The sequence below is a fragment of the Urtica dioica genome, chromosome 5, assembly GCF_054948205.1.
Source record: "Urtica dioica subsp. dioica isolate 48M chromosome 5, U.dioica_male_clone48M_v1_H2, whole genome shotgun sequence".
In the NCBI taxonomy this organism is placed as follows: Eukaryota; Viridiplantae; Streptophyta; class Magnoliopsida; order Rosales; family Urticaceae; genus Urtica; species Urtica dioica.
Window position 1 is genome coordinate 3780670 of NC_142760.1, and position 21479 is coordinate 3802148.

Sequence of the window (21479 nt, forward strand, 5' to 3'; positions counted from 1 at the left end):
CCTCATACGGCGCCATGCTGATCGTTGAATGGTAGCTGTTATTGTACGCAAACTCTACCAGAGGTAGGTATGTATTCCACGACTTCTGGAAGTCCATCACGCATGCTCTCAACATATCTTCCATGGTCTGGATAGTCCTCTCTGACTTCCCGTCCGTCTGTGGATGAAAGTTGTACTAAAAGATAACTTTGTTCCCAAAGCTCTATGAAGACTCTTCCAAAACATCGAGGTAAATCGAGAATCTCGGTCCGATATAATGGATGATGGCACGCCATGGAGCCTTACTATCCCCTTGATGTACAACTCAGCGTACTTATCCATCGTGTACGTTGTCCGAACAGGAAGAAAATGCACTGACTTTGTGAGTCGATCAACAATAACCCATATAACATCGTGTCTTTCCCTGGTTTTCGGAAGTCCAACCACGAAATCCATAGTGATTTCCTCCCACTTCCACTGAGGAATCTTTAGTGGTTGCAAGGTTCCGGCAGGTCGTTGATGTTCCGCCTTTATTCGCTGATAAGTTAGGCATTGCTCGACAAATTTCACCACATCATTTTCATTCCAGACCACCAATAATCCACCTTCAAATCCTTATACATCTTTGTCATACCCGGATGAATAGAATATGGCGGGATATGAGCTTCGGTAAGAATCACCTTCTTCAATTCGTCGTCCTCTGGAACACAAAGCTTTGTGTGGAACCTTATTACCACATCCAAGGACACTTGGAAATCCACTCTTTTCTGAGCATCCACTTCAGTGCGAATCTTCTCCGAATAAGGATCCGAAAATTGTCGCTGCTTAATTCTTTCTAGCAACGTAGATTGCAAAGACATAGCCATTAGTCTTGCAACATTCCCTTCATGTATGAGTTCCAACTCAAGCCGCTGCATATCCATCATTAATGGCTTTTGAGTTACAATTAAGGCCGCAACCTCTCCTGTCATTCTTCTACTCAACGCATCGGCTACGACATTTGCTTTTCTAGGGTGATAGTTAATCACATAATCGTAGTCCTTTACCAATTCCAGCCATCGCCTTTGTCACATGTCCAACTCCTTTTGCGTGAAAAAGTACTTCAAACTTTTGTGGTCGGTGTAAATTTCATACTTCTCACCATAGAGATAGTGCCTCCAGAGCTTTAAAGTAGACACCACTGCTGCTGATTCCAAGTCGTGAGTTGGGTAGTTCTGCTCATACACCTTGAGTTGACGCGAAGCATAAGCGATGACTTTGCCTTCTTGCATCAACACACACCCCAATCCACACTTAGAAGCATCCGTGTATATCACAAATATTTGCGATGGTATCGGAATAGTAAGTATGGGTGCTGATACTAACCGTTGCTTTAGCTCTTCAAAGCTCTTCTTACAAACTTCAGACCACTGAAACTTTATGTTCCTGAGAGTCAAACGTGTAAGAGGTGCAGATAACTTCACAAATACTTGTAGAATCTTCGATAGTAACCTGCGAGACGCAAGAAACTACGAATTTTGGTAGCGTTTTTGGGTTGAAGCCACTTGCTCACTGCTTCGACTTTAGAGGGATCCAAAGAAATCCCTTCCTTTGAGACCACATGCCCAAGAAACGCTACATGCTCAATCCAAAATTCGCATTTAATGAACTTTGCATAGAGCTGATTCTCTCTCAATCTTTCCAAAACAAGATTCAAATGTTATGAGTGTTCTTCTTTAGTGCGAGAATATATAAGGATATCATCAATGAAGACTATGACAATCCTGTCCAAGAACTCCTTGAAGACTCGGTTCATCAGATCCATAAAGGCAGCAGGGGCATTCGTCAATCCGAATGACATAATTAAGAACTCGTAGTGCCCATATCTTGTCCTGAATGCCGTTTTCGGGACATCTTCTGCCTTGATCTTCAGCTGATGATAGCCACTCCTCAAATCAATCTACGAAAATAATACAGCTCCTTGCAACTGATCGAACAAATCGTCGATCCTTGGTAGTGGGTACTTGTTCTTAATGGTGACCTTATTGAGTTCCCTATAGTCGATGCATAACCGCATCATTCTGTCTTTCTTCTTAACGAAAAAGACTAAAGCTCTCCACGGAGAAAACCTAGGACGAATAAAGCCTTTGTCTAGCAGCTCTTGTAACTAAACCTTGAGTTCCTTTAACTCTACTGGTGCCATCCGGTACATAGTTTTGGATATAGGAGCAGTTCTAGGAATCAAGTCGACAACGAACTCGATTGCTCGGTCCGGAGGTAATCCTGGCAACTCCTCAAGAAAAACATCCAAGAAATCTCTAACAACAGGAACATCCGTTGGATTAACCTGTGGTTTAGCTTCAGCGTCTACCACACTAGCTAGGAATCCAACACATCCCTTATCCAACAGCCTACGCACCTTCATTGCTGAGATGAGAGGCATCCTCAATTTATTACTGTGCCCGATAAACGAGAGGCATCTTCCTGATTGGGTGGATTAAACGTCACTATCTATTTTCTACAATCTATAGAGGCATAGTATTTAGATAACCAATCCATTCCTATGATCACATCATAGTCATGCATGTTTAGCATGACCAAATTCGCATATAACTCTCTCCCATCTGCTATAACAAAATAGTTCTGAAGAACTTCGTTCGAGTTAAGCAACTCTCCTGATGGGGTCGAGACACTATAGCGCATATATAATTTATCTAAGGGGTTTCCTAACTTCCTAGCACACTTCACTGATATGAATGAATGTGAAGATCCAGAGTCAAGTAATTTATATGCAAGGATGCCACATATTAGCATCTTACCTGACCAACAGAAGGATTCACATCAGCTTCCTCTTGATTGATTGCAAAGACTCTGGCGGTGCAGTCCCTTGCAAAATGTTCCATCTTTCCACAATTGTAGTACGCTCATCCATGCAAACTCCAACATGATACTTTCCGCACTTTGGACATTTGGGTTTCGGGTTTGTAGGGGTGAATGACTGGCCTTGATTATTGCCCTTGAAGTGCTTTGTCTTCCATCTGCCTTGATTCTGCCCTCGCCCTTGAGCTTGAACCTCTTGGTTTCGTTTCTTAGTACCAGTATTCCAAGGTGTTGGCCCCCTCTATTCTGCGAGTAGTTTGGCTTAAAACCCGATCGATTTCCTTTCTCCAGTGCTTCCTTTTCTTTTGCCGCCCTCCTCTTTGCCTCATTTTCTTTTTTCTCTTCTTCGATTTTATTCAATGATATTTCAGCCTTCGAAGCCCTCAGAACAACTAAAGAGTAAGTCATACCTTCAGTCTCACTAATGTTGACTTCTCTAAAAATCTCTGACCTCAGCCCTTCCACGAAGTGCTCAACCTTCAATTCTTCAGTGCAGACCATGTGAGGCTCAAAGCGAGACAACTCCTCAAACTTTCGCACATATTCATCGACTGACATGTCGCACTGCTTCAGATTCATGAACTCATTTTTCTTGGTTGCTAGAGCCGCTTTAGTGACATACTTAGTCTCGAACAACTCTTTGAATGCGTTCCATGTCATGGTGGTAAAGTCGTGCACCCGGATCATCGTATCCCACCAATAGCCCGCATTATCCCTCAAATAAAAGACGGCGCATGAGACCTTGGCCTTATTGGGAATGCTTGCATAATCAAACATTCTTTCCGCAGTTCGAATCCAATTTTCAGCCGCCATCGGGTCCGCATCCCCTTCAAACGTTGGAGGATTCAGCCTTTGGAACTTTCCCCACCTGTCTCCAGGGCATCAGGTCTCGGTGGAGGTTCTCGCGTCTCAGTCGTACGTCTCATATCTCGCTCCAGAAACCTCTCAACAATTGCAGCGAGTCGTTCAACACGATCTCGCTCAGCTGGGCGTGTCTCTGCTCCTCCACCAGAACTAGGTTCTCTACCCTTGGCCATAGTCCTTCAATCAAACCCTATTCATGTATAAGAAGTGTATCTCGAAGTCTTAGACAACATGGCAAAAAGATTCTTCCAAAATTTCACGCAAGTGCAACACTTACTCATACTATCACGTTAAACCAAAGAGCAAGCTATAAACAAAGTTCATAAAAAACTTATATGGTTGATGGCGCATCTCCATTCGACGGTACTCGTATATGGACAGTCTACAGAATCGATTTATTTTGACCTGGGCTCTAATACCAAAACTTTTGTCACGCCCCAACGAGCCGTTTATTTGATATGAAAACTTACGGAATTTTTTTTAAAACATAAACGACACGACGTCATGACGAGCCTTTCGTATCTACACACAACCCCATCGTATTGACTTAAAGTCTACATGCATAAACGACATAGTGAAAGAAACAATCTACTTGACCTCTAGGTCTTATACAGACTTCACAAAACACAAACATTATTCAAAAGAAAGCCCTTCAGGTCAACATTGCCCATATACAAAGTCTCGTCTACGTGGAGGCTCTCACTAGTCAATCCGCTACCGTATATACATCTTTTATTCACATCCTTCACCTGAATCACCAAAACGAATGAGCTAACGCCCAGTAAGCAGAAACAATTCATATGGTATGATTTTCACCTCAAAACTCAAGCAAGTTTTTCTCATCTTTTCCTCTTTTTAAATCTCTTCTTAATTGCGTGCAAGGTGTGTGTTGTAACAAGTTCAATCAGGTCTCTCTTGCATACATGTATGACTAACGCCGCAGCTGTAAGGTGCCCAGCACTATACATACAGCCCGGAGGTCGCAACCATAAGGTGCCAAGCACTATACATATGGCCCGACGTGACCATAAGGTACCCAGTACCATATATGGTCTGCTCTTCGAGATCATAAGGTGCCCACCACTATACATATTGTTGTCAATGGTGCCCACAAGAAGAGTAGTAGTGTCTATTTATGTACATTTGATGTAATATAGTCTCACGAAGACTCTTACTTGTAACTAGGGGTGAAACTGAATCCGTTTGGTTCGGTTTTTGACATTTTTAGTATCCGAATCCGAATTTTTGGTTTTTAAAAACTCGGTCCAGTATCCGGTCCAATTTAGTCTAAAACCGAAATTCGGTTATCCGAATATTCGGTTATCTGGTTTCTTAAATCCAGTATCCAGTCCAGTATCCAATTTTTAAAATTCGGTTATCCGGTTTGTAAAATTTCAGATCCAGTTTAATATCCAGTTTTATAAAATGGATATCCAGTTTCTAAAATCCAAATCCGATTTGTAAAAATTCAAAAAACGAGTACAAACGACTCTTATAAAGCTCTAAAATGACAATACATAATCTAAAACTGAGTAAAAAAAATAAAATTCAAAAGGACACTCGTCTCCAACTACATGCACATGTAAATATCATAATATAAAATTAAAATTATAACCCTAATGATCATAATAAACCATACAACAATTGAATTTGTATGTTACCTTTGTAGACCATATAATCAGTTGTAGTAGCAGTAGGAGTTGATATATGAGAAGTTTGTTATTCTATGACAACTTGACCATCATCTGTTAATAATAATGACATAAATTTAAAATAAATTTGTTTTAATAAACAAACTACAAATGAATATGTCAAATAAAATATCAAATTAATTATCTTACCCGAAACAACTTGCTTAGAATCATTTAGTGCTTCCACTTCATCCATGTATTCTCACAATACAACAGGATCTTTGTACGAGCTCAACCAACTTTTAGTGCAAATCAATGCTTCCACCATTCTCGAAGACAAAGAACTTCGAAAAGGATCTAGAATGCCACCACTTGTGGAGAAAGCCGATTAGGAAGCAACTGTTGACACCGGAGCTGCAAGAATATCTCTAGCCATACGCGACAAATTTGGATACTTGATGGAATTGATCTTCCACCATCCCAAAAGATTAAAGTAGTTGTCCAGATTCAAGTTTTTTTTTAATATATATTTATTTTTAATTAAAAAAAATTGGTTAAATAACCGATATCCAGATTCTCCCAAAATCAAATCCGATATCCGGTCCAGTTTTGTAAACCGGATCGGTTATCCGAATCCGAAATTCGGTTAGCTGACGTGGCTCCAAATTTCGGTTTCGGTTCGGTTTGGATATCGATTTTATTCGATTTTCGGTTCGGTTTGTACATCCCTACTTGTAACTGCTGAATAATTAATAAAAGTTGAAACGTTCATTCATTTTTCCTAGTCTGTTTGAAGCTTTATTATAATCTATAGTCTTTAGTCCTTAAACAAACCTAACAACATATGAAGAGACAAATGTAGATTTGCATGAACAAACTCTTCATTGTTTGCTTAAAACAATATATTCGCAATCTAATGATCCAAGGACTATTGATCTCAGTACGATTGTTAGGAGAATCTATGATGTCTAGTTATGGGACATTGAGAGTTGTAGACTCTATAGTTATTCCAGGTATCTTATTAAGGTACTGAATTGACCAGTGCACTTCTAGAGACAGAATAAGAACAAACCATTTAACCTCTTACGTCTCGAAGTCACTACGTATGAATTGCATCATGCTTACCTCAATCCTGAAATGAGATATGTCATTTCATAGCTTACGTATTCTCATTCACTATGTGATTCTAAACAGGACCTATTGGTGAAGTACTAAGTTATGAAGATGTCATGAGTAACTTTGTGAAGATCTCATAGATATGGAATTCATGTACAAGATTGCTAAAATGCAATGTATATCACCTCATGCTTTGTTCCTTGGAATATGAATAAATGAACTGGCCAGTGTCCAAATTGAGTCATGACTCTATTGGATGAATCAATGTGACTTGTTAGCTCCTCGTCAATACATTGTTTCTAACATATTCACAAGCGACAAATGAGTTGAGGAAATAACAGCTAGAAGGGTAAAATGGTAATTTTGTAAATCCCGACTAGCTGATGATATTCATGAAGGGTAAGCACAAATAATATTCAGTGGATGCACTCATCACAATTAAGTTGAATTCTTCAGTAGAAAATAAATTCATTTGAACCGAGAGATTCTCAGTGTCAACTCTTTAGTGGAGTCAGTTGACATTAAGCTAAACTTGGAAAAGGTTTGTGAACTTTTGAGTCCAAGTATGTTAGCTCAAGCTTTGTTTATTTGAATCCACGAGATCATTGTCATAGATCATATCGAGTAAGAATAGTTAATCTAGAAGCTAAGTCAAAACAAGAACTAGACAAGATTTACGAAAATTGTCTAAAGGGTATTTTTGTCTTTTTGGTAATAGGACGAAATGAATGTTAGTAAATATTTTGACATTGTCATATGATGAAAAATAAACCACTCGGCCATAACAAGTTATTTGGGACTTGAGGATTAATTTCATTTCATGGAATTTTACTTGAAAATTCTAAATGGGATTTTCTTATGTTGTCATGAACAAATGAAGAAACATCTAGAAGGTCCTTCTAGAAGCCCTTGGCCGTCCAACATAGCAAGAAAAAGAGAGATTATTTTGTGCATTGATGTATGAAGATACTTGCCAAAAGAAAAAGGGAAACAAATTTCCTATATGGGGAATCAATATGGGCGGCCAACTATAGGCAATGGAGAAGCAAAACAAATGAGGAAACAAATCCAAGGTGTCATGAAGACTCCTTGGCCATGTGACTTAAGAGAATATAGAGAAATATTTGCTCATGAATATGTGACATTCTATAGAAGAGGAAACTACCTTTTTTAAGGTAATCCCTCTTCTATAAATAGGGCCCTCATTCTCATTGTTTTCTCATCCCAAAGTTTTAGAGATAGAGAGCTTCTCTCTCTAGACTTGGCCGCCCCATCTCTCTCTCTAGTTCTTTTCGTTTTTGTTTTGGCACCTAGGTCCACATTTGACCTAGTGTTTTAGCTCTACGACTCTTAGACTTGTTCTTGAGTCATCGTGTTTAAAAGTGGCCACACACTAATTCCTTCTTATCTCGAGTGATTTATGTGATAGAAATTTTCGTGGTTACTCGAGTTCCCGAAGAACGAAGAAAGATGAGCTGCGTGGGGAGACGAACGTTTCAACCTTCCCAATGCTTCTTAAAGTTCAAGCTTCACAAAGGTTAGTAAACGAGTAACGCTCTTTAATAGTTTTAATTTAAATATAAACATGTGATTGCTCTTTGTCAAGTTAGTAAAATTGTTTCACTTGTTTAAAAGAAAATTTTTATTTTCCGCCGCTTGCTCGAAGCGTTAAATCTTTTCTTAACCATATATCAATTCCAACACATATGACCTGACGACTCACGAGACCGATCCTATCTCACAAAACTACAACTAACTCCCCGATATTAGGAGTTAGCCAATCATTCATGGACGACCTACAATACACATCCTTCTTTCGAAAAACCTCGTTTTTCGTAAAAAAAATTCTCCTTTTTAGATGAGATGCACATAAATGCAATCATCACATACCATATCATGTAAATGCAAGCACATAAGCAACACACACACAACACATTGTTTTTGTGATATAGTTGGAATATTTCTACTTACCTGGATATGCTTCTTTCAAATCCCGAATCCTTCTCTTCCAAACAAAAAGAGTGATTTATTTACTTCACGTAACTCCGTCCATGTAATTTCCTGAAGCTCGCTGCTATCCTTGTAGCAATCTGGACTTATCTATAGAAGAGAAAGATCAAACATCGAGCGTACTTAGTATCTCATCCATCGACATACTAATGCACAAATTCTTACTAAAAGAAAGCCCACTACAAACGTATTTAAAACATCCTCCTAGTTGCGCTACTCCTTGCGTCTCGAATAACACCATATAAAACATTCGAATCCAAACAGAAACATAGGAAACAAACTTAAGAACGTCTTATATAGTTCAACCATCTATTCTTTATAACTGGGCAAGACCCATAGTTTAGAATAGATTCCCAAGAGTCGAAACTAAAGAATCGAGCATGAAAAGAAACACTAGCTAACAATTTCTAGCTAATATGAATCATTCGAAACTAACTCACGCAATACCTTCAAAACATCATAAACTTCACGCGACCCATAAACTAAACATAGGCCGTAATTTTCGGGTTTTGAAAAAGACATTGAATTTCGAAACTCATTCTCAAATAAGCTTTTTTTTAAAAAAAACCATTTTTTGACTTGTCTCTCTTTTTATTGACAAGTTATAATTATTGAGATCATAAATAAATAACGTAAAAAACTTCTTCATTTAAAATAAATAACGTAAAAAACTTCTTCATTTAAAATAAACTAAGTCGTTTATTTTAAATGTTCAACCATATTGTAAATAGATATTGGGTTCGATTTAATAAAACGTTTACGAAATAATGGAACCCTTGGTTCGTATTCGAACCTTTCTTTCGTTTCTTGCATAATTAAAATATTTCTCTTTGATATTCTTCTTCGATTCAAAAGAGTCGAACTTATAGTCGAACTCGGTTTTACTACATAAATTAAAATAAGTATACTAAATAATTAATTAGATAATCAACGAGTATAATAATAACATAATACTTTCTAATAATTCATATCCAATAAAACACAAAAATTAAACACTTAATCATTGACAAATATTATAGTACTATAATAATATATCACACGACTCGTACAAATAATTAACGGTTCGTAATTAATTCGAGTCGAGACTCAGGAATTTCTTGACTCGCTATACGCTAAACAAATATTTTGCAAGCCTTCAAGCCAAAGCCGAAAGGCCTTTTTTTCCGGCCTACTCTCGGCTTGGTCTTGCCTCGCCTCGTCGACGCTCGTGCAGCATCTCCGCCATTCCTCGCACAGCGTCCTCGCCATCCCGAACTCGCTGCCCCGAGCCCTGTGCAGCCCACCTAATTCGAGCCTAACTCTCGACAACAAACTCGCAACAAAACAAGACTTAATAACTATATAACAAATCTGAAAAAACATCCATGTCCATAACTCATCACCATGATTTCTCAGATTCTTGATTTCAGACTCACGAGCAAAACAATAAACTCATATATGGTGTTGCGTTATAAGTTGGCTTTAATTTTTTTAGAGAAAGTTGTATGGAAATATGTCGGTCTCCATGCTCCAGCTTTTGGTAAGACATCCTTCCTCCTGTGCGCAGACAGTATTTCTTGCAAGTTTTCGGTTTTTCTAGATTGCCTCGCTGGTGACTTTATTGCGTGATATTCTTGCGAGAATGCGTAAGGAAACCCTAGTTTCACTTTCAGGTTTGTACAGCTGCTATAAAAGCCATGCACTCCCCCTTAACAACCTTGACTCTTTATCAAAATACTTAGAGCTCCTAGACGTGCAAGACCGGCGGATTGGGAGGCTTTGCGTTTTGATAAGAGCGGTGTCATTCATCAAATACTATTCAAGAAGATTGAGTGTTTGAGTGATTTGGGTTCTGTGTTTACGTGATTGAAGACTCGCGTGCGTTTGAAGACTGATGTCGTCCGAGCATAGGCGTTTGCTCGAAGAGTGGAATTGAGGAGGATCTCAAATTCAGGGGGAGTCCCTGGTCTAGGTATTCACTCGTGGTAATAGTTTCTAGAGCTATGATTTTGTGTTGTAATCATATAAGACCTCGCTTGTACTATTGACTACTATATAGTGAAATCATTTCCACTGGCAGAGTGCCCCCAGACGTAGGTGATGTTGCACTGAACTGGGTAACCATATTGTGTGTCTTTTATTTATCACACTGTTTGTTGATTATCCATTATATCCGTGTTCAAGCAAGTTGTTGGAAACATTGTCAACACATTGTGTGTGACATCTTGTCTTTATGACTAATCAGAATTTCAATTGGTATCAGAGCATGCACCTAGATGGGTGGTTTCCTGGGTATTTTATTTAGATTACCAGATATGGATAGTTCTAGAGAATGAGGGTCGGTCAATCATCCTCCAGTCCTTGACGGAACCAACTATGGTTACTAAAAAGCCCGTATGAGCGCCTTTATGTAATCCCTCGACAGCAGAACTTGGAAGACTGTGATCGATGGTTGGAAGCTCCAGTTTCTGTTGATGACAAAATGGGATTGACCGGTCCCAAACCCGAGAAGGACTGGAGCCCTACTGAAGATGAGGCGGCTCTGGGTAACTTTCGCGCACTCAATGCTATATTTAACGGGGTTGATAAAATTTTTTTCAGGCTTATAAACACCTGCACGAGTGCCAAAGAAGCTTGGGAAATTCTTGTTGTCGCCTATGAGGGAACCACTAAAGTTCGTGAGCAGAAGCTTCAGTATCTCACTACAAACTTTGAAGCGCTCACTATGCATGAAGATGAATCTGTTGCCGACTTCAATGTGCGTATTCGAGATCTTGCCAACAAATCCTACTCTCTCGGCAAACCTATGACCGATGTAGATCTGGTCAGGAAACCCTGAGAGCTTTAAGCCTAAGATTCAAAATGAAGATCACGGCAATAGAAGAAGTTTATGACCTTAAAACGCTAAAGTTTGATGAACTTATGAGATCCCTCATGACCTTCGAGCTATCTCTTCCCAAGATGGAGAAGAAACACAAAGGAATGGCTCTCAAAAGCTCTATTCATGATCAGAAGGTACAGGTATACTCTGATTCTGATAATGAAATTGATTATACTATTGCTATGCTGGCTAAAAACTATAGCAGGGTTATGAAGAGATTCAACCAGATGACTGGGAAGATATGTCTCGCAAGATGTCAAAGATAGCTTTCAGCAAAGGTTCCAGAAGAATGGAAATCCTCACTGAAATGGCAGAAGTGGTGAACGCTCTGGAAAAGGCAAAGGTATTCAGTGTCATGAGTGCGAAGGTTTTGGGCATATTCAGAAGGAGTGTCCCAACTTCCTGAAAAAGCAGAAAAAGGATACAACGCCACTCTATCTAATGAGGAAGAAGAAGACAATGACTCTGATCAGATAAGCAATTTTGTTGCCTTCACAGCCTCTATTCCTACTTATATTCTTGAATATATTGACGAATCTACTGAATCCTCAAAGAAATTTGTTACTGATGATGAATTATCTGATGATGCTATGAATGATGCTTATAATGTTTTACACACTAAATGGGTTGAAGAGTCTTAGGTTCTTGACAAGCAGAGTGCACTCATTCTCGCTGTTACCGAAGACAAGACAAGGCTCTAAGAAACCATTATTGATCTAAAGCACGAAGTTAGCCGCTTAAATGGGGAACTTGACCAGATGACTAAATCTGTCAGGATGTTGAATTCGGGCACCAATAGCCTTGATAAACTTCTAACTGTTGGAAAACCTGCGAATAACATGAAGGGGCTTGGGTATACTCATGGTGCTTCCATGTCACAGACTACTTTTGTTCCCCAAAAGTCTACTAACCAGATGCCGCGCAAAATGTCTTAGACATCCGGTGGTAACAAGTTTCACAATTAGCATCAGCGACATCCTCATGGACCAACCAGGTCTCTTGTCAACAGACCTCGTTGGGTCTGCCATCATTGTGGACGAAGGGTTCATATTTTGCCTTTTTGCTATCGCCTATATGGGAGGAACCTTCATCAGCATCAATCCTCCCACAGGCATGCTTAACCACACCGTCAACCCCTTTCGCGCATGGAATGAAGAGTAAAAGATGCATCGTATCGTGCCAACATTGCATACACCTCTCTGAGTGCTTTCACCGGTAACGATTGGTATTTTGATAGTGGTTGTTCTCGTCACATTACTGGTGTTCAGACCTTTTGTCAAACATAAAGCCTTACTCTAATTGTCATGTTACTTTTGGTGATGGAGTGAAGGCCAAGATTATTGGTAAAGGTCAGCTCAACTTTCCTGGTTTGTCTTGCTTAAAAGAGGCGTTATTGGTTGAAGGTCTCACTGCTAATCTTATTAGTATCAGCCAACTTTGCGTTTGAACTTACATGTTAATTTTACTCGTGATAAGTGTGTAGTGATAAATGAGGAACATGATGAGCTTATGGAAAGAAATAGGTCTCGGGACAATTGCTACATGTGGTCTCCGGTCACAGACTCTCAGGTCACAAAGTGTCTCTTGTCCAAGGTAGATGAAGCTAAGCTATGGCATCAAAAGCTTGGCCATCTAAACCTCAGAAGCATGCACAAAATTGTCCTAAGAAGGCCATTGTCGGACTCCCTGAGCTAAAGATTGTTGAAGGAAAAATCTATTGGGATTGTCAGATTGGAATACAGGTCAAGAAGTCGCACAAGATGGTGCAACATATTACTATCTCGCGGGTTTTAGAACTCCTTCACAAGGACTTGATGGGGCCTATCCAGGTTGAAAGCCTTGGTGGAAAGAGATACGTGTTTGTGTGTGTCGATGACTTCTCCAGGTATACTTGGGTTGATTTGATTCGTGAGAAATCTGGCACTTTTTCTGGTTTTGAAGCTTTATGCAAGCAAGTGCAAAGAGAAAAAGGAGAAAGCATAGGCAAAGTGGTCAGAATCCAAAGTGATCATGGAAGGGAATTTGAAAACATGAGTTTTACTAACTTTTATATTGTAGAAGGAATATCTCATGAATTTTCTGCCCCCATCACCCCACAAGTAAATGGGATTGTTAAGAGGAAAAATCGCACTCTTCAGGAAATGGCTCGTTGATGATTCTTGCCAAAGACATTCCTCTTCACTTCTGGGCTGAAGCTCTCAACACAGCCTGCCATATTCATAACAGAGTTACCATTCGTCCGGGTACTACCATCACTCATTATGAGATATGGAGGGGGAGAAAGCCAAATGTCAAGTACTTTCATGTATGTGGCTCGGTGTGCTACATTCTTGCTGATCGAGATCCTCGCCATAAGTTTGATCCCAAAAGTGATGAAGGTATCTTTCTTGGGTATTCTAGAAACAGTCGTGCGTATCGTGTTTTTAATAAACGCACTAAGACTATGATGGAGTCTATAAATGTGGTTGTCAATGATGTTTTTGATGACTCTAAGAGTGCTGATGATGAAGATGATATTCTACCTAGTAGCATAGATGTCAGGACAGATAAAGTTGACGACATTGTGCCTAAAGAATAGTATTTCCCTGAAGAAGCTGAATCTTCTCCAGAAAGAAGGTTTCCTTCCAGAAGAGTTCAGAGAAATCACCATGTTGAGGAGGTGATTGGTGATATTGGAGATGGTATGCGCACTCGTCCAAAAACTCTAGTAAACTACAGAGAAATGATTGGTAATCTCTGCTTTGTTTCTAAAATTTAACCTAAAAATGTCAATGGGGCAATTGATGATGAATACTGGATTAGTGCTATGCAAGAGGAACTTGTTCAGTTTGAAAGAAATGAAGTCTGAGAGTTAGTTCATCAACCTGACAATGAGTAAATATAATTCTAGTATAAAAGAGAGTTCAATCTTGGCATACCTAGGTGGAGTTTGACCAAGATTAGACAAATCGATGTGGAAAAGAGAAAGGATTTTTTTCGTCTTTTCATCGGATTTGTTTAAGTTTCTATTACCAGGCCCATAGTCCCCGATTCGACTTCGATAAGACGAATAAAGAACCTCTAATAATAATGTGTTTCATTATTATAGATCTCACAAGCTGTAATAGTGATTGACAACATTAAATTCAGAAAACGGATATTTGATGAATTAATAAAGTATTTATAGTAGAATTGTTTATTTATTGTTTGATCAAGTAAATAATCAATTGATCCATTAATTATTTATTGTTTGATCAAGTAAATAATTAATCAATTACTTATTTGTTTATTCTTGGACCTAGTAAATAAATAATTAATTGGGCTTTAAGCAATTTGGCCTTGGACGAAAGTGGAAGTCAAATTTTAGGATTTGGCAACAAGGAGTCGCGCAAATCCTTCGGCCAAGAGCCATAAAATTCGTCCACTATTATGTTGGTATTTACCAATATCTTCTCTTTAGTTGTTTAAATAAAGCAGAGAGAAAAATATTTATAAGGAACTAAGATATTGTCATTTATTATCTCTCATGAATATTTAGAGAGAATGATATTTAAAAGGAAATAAAATATTGTCTTTATTCTCTCTCATGAATATTAGGAGAGAATAATATTTAAAAGGAAATAAGATATTGTCATTTATTCTCTCTCATGAATATTAGGAGAGAATAATATTTAAAATGAAATAAGATATTTCCTTTATTCTTTCATAATTAAATATTCCATATTTAAACATAAAATAAAATCTCGTAGATATTGATCTGATGGATAGGAGAGAAAGTAGGATTCATGAGATGAGATCCAAGGGCTTAGCTTTGATTCACTAGTCTGAACACAATAAAATGAAACAATATATTTTGGAAAGTACCAAGAATATATCATTTGCACTACTATAAATAGGGGTTCATGAAAAGTGAAATATAAGCTTTTGGAAGACAAAAATGGAAGGGAAGGAAACTGTCATGGAAATCCTTGACTCGCCATAGGAAATAATTGGGATGCAAAGCGACAAGCCCGCATAGAGCTCACCCGTAAGTGCACTAGCACTAGGATGACTGTGGGAACCCCGGTGAGGGATCATGTCATGAAAATGACTAACTACTTCACCGAGGCTGAACTCCATGGGGCACAAATGGATGAGGTCACTCAGGTGGGAATAATCTTGAATTCCCTTTCGAGTGACTTCATACAGTTCACATCCAACTATATCATGAATAAGTTGAGTTATGGACTGTCTCAGCAGTTGAATGAATTACAGACTTTCGAGTCTATCACTCGACATGGAAAGAACAAAGGGTCAGCGAATTATGCTGACAAGAGTTCTTCTCAAATAACTGTTGTCGGTCGTTTTCGGAAAACCCGAGACGCCAAGAAGGCACGTCGCTCAAAGGGCCGATGGTCAGGCCGGAGGTCCTGAAGAGCGGCAAATCTTCAAGCCCTCGCCCAAACTCCTGACTCCTCGAGTCGAGCTTCGCTCCTCGAGTCGAGCCTTGAGTCAATCTCCTCGAGTCGAGCTTCGCTCCTCGAGTCGAGCCTCGAATCATTTTCGAGTCGAGCTTCGAGTCATCCTCGAGTCACTCCTCGAATCAAGTCGCTAGTCGCTCTCGCCGGGCCGAGCCTTGCTCCTCGAATCGAGTCACTCTCATCGAGTAGAGAGCTTCATATTTCACGTGAGAAGAATGACATTCGAAGGCCCGCAAGAACCCGGCAAGACGAGCCGCCCACTACGCACGCAACGCGCTGCGCCGGCCAGCCGAGCAGCAAGCAGCGCGCCGCGCCGGTCAGGCAGCGCGCCGCGCCAGTCAAGGCACCCTGCGCCGCGCGTCCTGCACCGCGCGTCCCGCGCCGCGCCCGGTGACCCGCGCGCCGCGCCCCCTGCGCCGCGCGCCGCGCGCCGCGCGCCGCCCTTTGTGCGCCGCGCGCGCCGTGCGCCTCCACTTGATGCCACACGCATTCCTAGTCCCACATGGACGAAAAAGGGACCTTCTAAGGCTCCCAAACACCTATAAATACCCTCTCTCATTGAGGGGAAAGCCATTCCAAGATATCCAAGAATATCCAATAATTCTCTTCATCTCTTATCGACACGCTCGATTTCTCTGCTTCTCTGGATGCCATATTTGGCCTGAAGCAGATTCTCTTCTCTCTCCCTCGTTCTCAAAGGTCCCGAAGCACTCACGGGAACTTCCCGGACGTCGCTCCCTTTGACCGAACGTTCTCCGGTGCTCAAGCACGCCCCTAGGGTTCTCGACTAGAGTTACCCTTGCGCGTCTAACACGCTAGACGCGTACGCGATCTCCGAAGTTCTGAGACGCTGCCGAGGACTCCTCGCGCCCCGTTTCCTTCGTCGAGCACGCCTCTCCGCCAAGGCTCCGCGCCTCATACTGCGTCACACACGCTTGAACTACGTTCTGACCTGATCCCACGCACGGGTACGTAGGCAGCCGACAACCAAGGCACGGTCACTCATCCTCCTCACCCCCTACCTCTCCCGAGAGGCGGGTTGATCGGAGAGAACCCTAGCTCGAGACTATCGAGTTCACACTCTTGGCCCGGGTGCGATCACTTGGTCCGGCCTTGGATCGAACCGCCTGAGGTTTTAAATAGTTGTTCATTTTCGTGCGACAACATTTTGGCGCTAGAAGGAGGGGACTTCCCGACCTATTCAGCCCGAAATCCCTTCTATTCATCTTCTTCTTTTCTTCTGCGAACTCAACCTTCTCGAACTTGAGAAACGATGAGTAGCCAACCACCCGTACGTTCTGAGGGCGCAAACAACCCCGAAAACGTAGCTAAGACCAAGAAATACTTCTTGCGCTCACGAGCGCATGGTGACGAAGAGTCGCTCCACGAAGAGAGCTCGACCCGCTCACCATCTCCATCTCCTGATAGCAGGGACAACCGCATCACGGAGTTGGAGGAGAGTATCCGCCGACTGAAGGCGAGGAACGCAAGGTATCACCGCCAACTGGCTGCGAAGCAACCTATGCGTGACACGACGATCCCCAACGGGGATCCTGAGAACCTCAACGAGGAAAGCCGCGACCCTGATTATGAGGATACGGGTGACTCGGAGGATGTCGAGACTTCTCTCACAAAGGACGGGGGACTCCCCGCCGTGTTTGAAGCCGGTCCGTCGAATCCCTTACCCCGAACAGGCGATGCGCCGGTAGCTTCTCAAGAGGGGAATTCCCGACGTTCGGCCCTCGACCGACTAGGTCCGAGGGAGAATGTTGCGGAAAGTCAGGGCGCGCGGAGAGCGCAACGCCGCAAGCAGAGCCGGCGCCTCCATACGGCCAGCCCTGATCTTAGGGACCACCTCACTGCTCAACGCATTGGGCGTGGCAATGATCTGAGAGAGCGACTCAGCTCTAGACCCAACATCCCGCTGGCGGCCCCAACTAACGGGAACCGCCGCGCAGGACAGGGGTCTAACGAGAGGCTGCAGGTGACTCCTCCCGATCAAGGGGTAACTCCAACGACCGGTCTCGATGTGGTCACTATGATCCACAACCTTCGAAATGAGGTACGAGATCTCCGAGAATACGGAATAGGTGGAAGTGCCTACGGAGTCGTTGAGGAGAACTCATCGCCTTTCACTACTCAGATATTGGCTGAGGTTTGTACGGGGAATTTCAAGCTCCCGAACCTCGCTCCCTATGATGGGAAAGCAGATCCTGCTTACCACATCCAGCACTATGAAACCTGGATGACGATGCAGGGTGTTTCTCCTGGTGCCATGTGCCAAGCCTTTAGTTTGACCCTCGCCGGACCCGGCTTTGAGTGGTTCAAAAACTTAAGACCAGGAAGCATCCACTCGTTCAAAGACCTGAAGGACATGTTCCTGGCACGGTTCGCTACGTCTATGGTCCAAAAGAAGACCAAGATGTACCTGTGGTCAATCAGGCAAGAGAGTGGCGAGTCTCTTAGACGATACCTCGCCCGATTCACAGAAGAGTCAAACAAGGTCGACCGCTTTGACGACAGTGACGCGATTGCCGCTATCATAGAAGGCTTGCGCACGAGTGACTTCCTCAAGTCTGTCGTCGGCCGCGTCCCTTCCACTATGGCCGAGTTAATGACTCGAGCTAAGACCTTCATGGGAGTCGAAGACTACCTCGACGGCCGCAAGAGCACTAATCAAAGCTCTCGCCGTCGGGAAGAACCTATCCGCGAGCAGAACGAACCTCGTAAGAGGCGAAACAAGGGGAACCAGGTTTCTAGCAACCAACCCCCTGTACCTCAGAAACCGCGACTTGCGGAAAACTTCAAAGGGTACTCGTCGTTCACGCCGCTGAACACGGCGCCGGAAAGGATCTTGGCTCTAGCACGTGACAAGTTCACGCCCCCGGCTCCAATAAAGAAGGATCCCGCAACTCGCGATCAGTCCAGGTATTGTGAGTTCCATCGGGAATATGGTCATTTGACCTCGGAATGCTACAACCTCAAAAGGCAAATCGAGGCTCTGATCCAACGGGGCGAGCTGAAGGAGTTCGTGTTGCGCATGATTGGCGCTGCGGGCCCCACCGCGAACAGACAGCAGTCTGGTCAAGGAGGAGAAGCAGCCGCCTCTGCCAACCAAACCCCGACTACTGCCAACGCCAACCCACAACTGCACGTGGTAACCACCATACTGGGAGGTCCACAGGATGGGGATTCAGCCCGTCAACGGAAGAAATTCCTTAGGGCTGTGTCTCAGGAAGACGCTGCTATGCACGTCAACTTCACATACGAAGAACCTCCGTCCGTGCCTCACGAGACGATGTATTTCACCAATGAAGAGGCCAAGCGAGTTGTGCATTCGCACAATGACGCGATCGTGCTCAAAGCCCAAGTGGCCAATAACTTGGTGAAAAGGGTTCTCATCGATAACGGCAGCGCTGCCGACATAATCTTCAAGTCCACCCTAGAGCGCATGAAGCTCGGGGGGCTGCGCCCGACTCCGACCCAAACGCCATTGTTTGGGTTCACTGGGGAAAAGGTTATGACCGAGGGCATCATCGACCTGCCGGTCACCTTTGGGACCCCTGGAGGAATCGAAGCCGTTCACATGGTCCCATTCCTAGTGGTCGATCAAGAGTCGCCCTACAACTTAATCATCGGGCGACCCACGTTGAACCGGCTAAGGGCAATCACTTCCACATATCACCTACTGGTGAAGTTCCCCACCGAAGGGGGAATTGGCATTATGGCTGGAGACCAATCCCAAGCCAGGATATGCTACGTGCAAGGAGTTGATGGCAAGTCCGCGGGAAAAGCGGTCAACACAATCTTCCAACTGGAAGACGATTACCCATGCAACCTAAGGGATGCAAGGAAGTTCGGAGAACTTGACCCCCGCGATGAAATCGAAAGACTTAAAGTGGAAACCTCCGATGATCTTGTGCCAATCGTCCTGGACGAGTCAAAGCCTGATCAAGTTGTAAAAATCGGCACCCGACTTCCACTCGCCATCAAAACTCAGCTTACCGCCTTCCTTAGGGAGTTCAAGGATGTTTTTGCATGGACTCATGCGGACATGCCCGGAATCGATCCCGAGGTAATAGTGCACCGACTAAACGACGACCCAAAGGTCGCCGAAAAAGTGCAGGCTAGACGAACGTTCAACCCAGAACGATACCTGGCCATAAATGAAGAGGTCGAGAAACTCCTCACCGCAAACTTCATTCGAGAGGCTAAGTACCCCAAGTGGGTCGCCAACGTGGTAATGGTAAAAAAGCCCAACGGGAAGTGGCGAATTTGTATAGACTACAAAGATCTTAACAAAGCCTGCCCTAAGGATTGCTTTCCACTCCCGCGCATCGAACAACTGGTGGACGCCACGGCCGGCCATGAACTCCTAAGCTTCATGGACGCCTATTCAGGCTACAACCAAATTCGAATGCACGAGCCCGATCAAATTAAGACAACCTTTGTCACTGATCGAGGTCTCTACTGTTACAAGGTCATGCCTTTCGGCCTCAAGAACGCGGGAGCGACATACCCACGCTTGGTAAATCGGATCTTCGCCGATCAAATCGGCAAGACGATGGAAGTGTACGTGGACGACATGCTCGTTAAAAGCCTACTGGCAACTAATCACGTACGCGACCTTAGGGAGATGTTCACAATCCTCCGCCGATATAAAATGAAGCTCAACCCCAACAAATGCGTATTCGGGGTTGAATCCGAAAAGTTCCTCGGTTATATCGTCAGCCGACGAGGCATAGAAGCGAACCCGGAAAAAATCAAGGCACTCCTTGAAATGAAGTCGCCAAGACGAGTCAAAGAAGTGCAAAGCCTGACCGGTCGGATTGCCGCTCTGACACGCTTCGTGTCTAAAGCCACCGACAAGTGTCAACCGTTCTTCAAAGCTCTGAAGAAGACGGACGGCTTTGAGTGGACGGACGAATGCGAAAGTGCCTTCCAAGAAATGAAGGCTTACTTTGGGTCCCCACCATTCCTCTCTAAACCAAAAGAGGGCGAGACGCTGTACGTGTATCTCGCCGTCTCTGAAAGAGCTGTAAGCGCCGTCCTTGTCCGCGAAGAGAACAAGGTCCAATGGCCAATCTACTACGTAAGCAAGGCCTTACTCGACGCAGAAACACGCTATACCGAGATTGAGAAACTTTCTCTGGCTCTCGTAACGGCAGCTAAGAAGCTACGACCGTACTTCCAAGCTCACCCAATTGCGGTGCGAACTGAGCATCCAATCGGTAAAGCTCTTCAAAAGGGAACGTCGACTCGCATGGCGATCTGGTCCCAAGAATTGAGCGAGTACGGGATTGAGTTCCACCCAAGAACGGCTATAAAGGGGCAGGCCTTAGCCGATTTCGTGGCAGAATTCTCCTACGCTCCCGATATGGGAAGAGCAGAAACTGACTTAAACGATAACGAGCTAACTCGGAAAAGGAAGGTAGACCCAACGGGTCCCATTTGGGAGTTATACGTAGACGGAGCATCTAATGCTCGGGGGGCTAGCGCCGGAATAATCCTAATTAACCCCGATGGGGAAAAGCTGCGATATGCCCTCCACTACGGCTTCCAAGCCTCCAACAATGAAGCTGAATACGAAGCGCTCATTGTAGGGATAGAGCTAGCACAGAAGCTCGGCTCCCATAACCTGCGAATACACTGCGACTCGCAGTTGATCGTAAACCAGGTTAAGGGAGATTACATCGCCAAGGAGCCCAACATGGTCGCATA

At 43.1% G+C, this 21479-nt stretch overlaps 1 protein-coding gene across 1 annotated transcript; it reads right to left on the reverse strand.

Annotated features, from left to right (window-relative positions):
* Positions 1-1046: 1046 nt before the first annotated feature.
* On the reverse strand, positions 1047-3651 carry LOC149394889 (uncharacterized). Its single transcript, XM_089614143.1, has 3 exons — positions 2829-3651; positions 2217-2442; positions 1047-1470 (listed from the first exon to the last, which is right to left on the reverse strand). Exons 1-3 carry the CDS (start codon positions 3649-3651, stop codon positions 1047-1049), a joined length of 1473 nt encoding a protein of 490 aa, XP_089470269.1.
* Positions 3652-21479: the final 17828 nt, after the last annotated feature.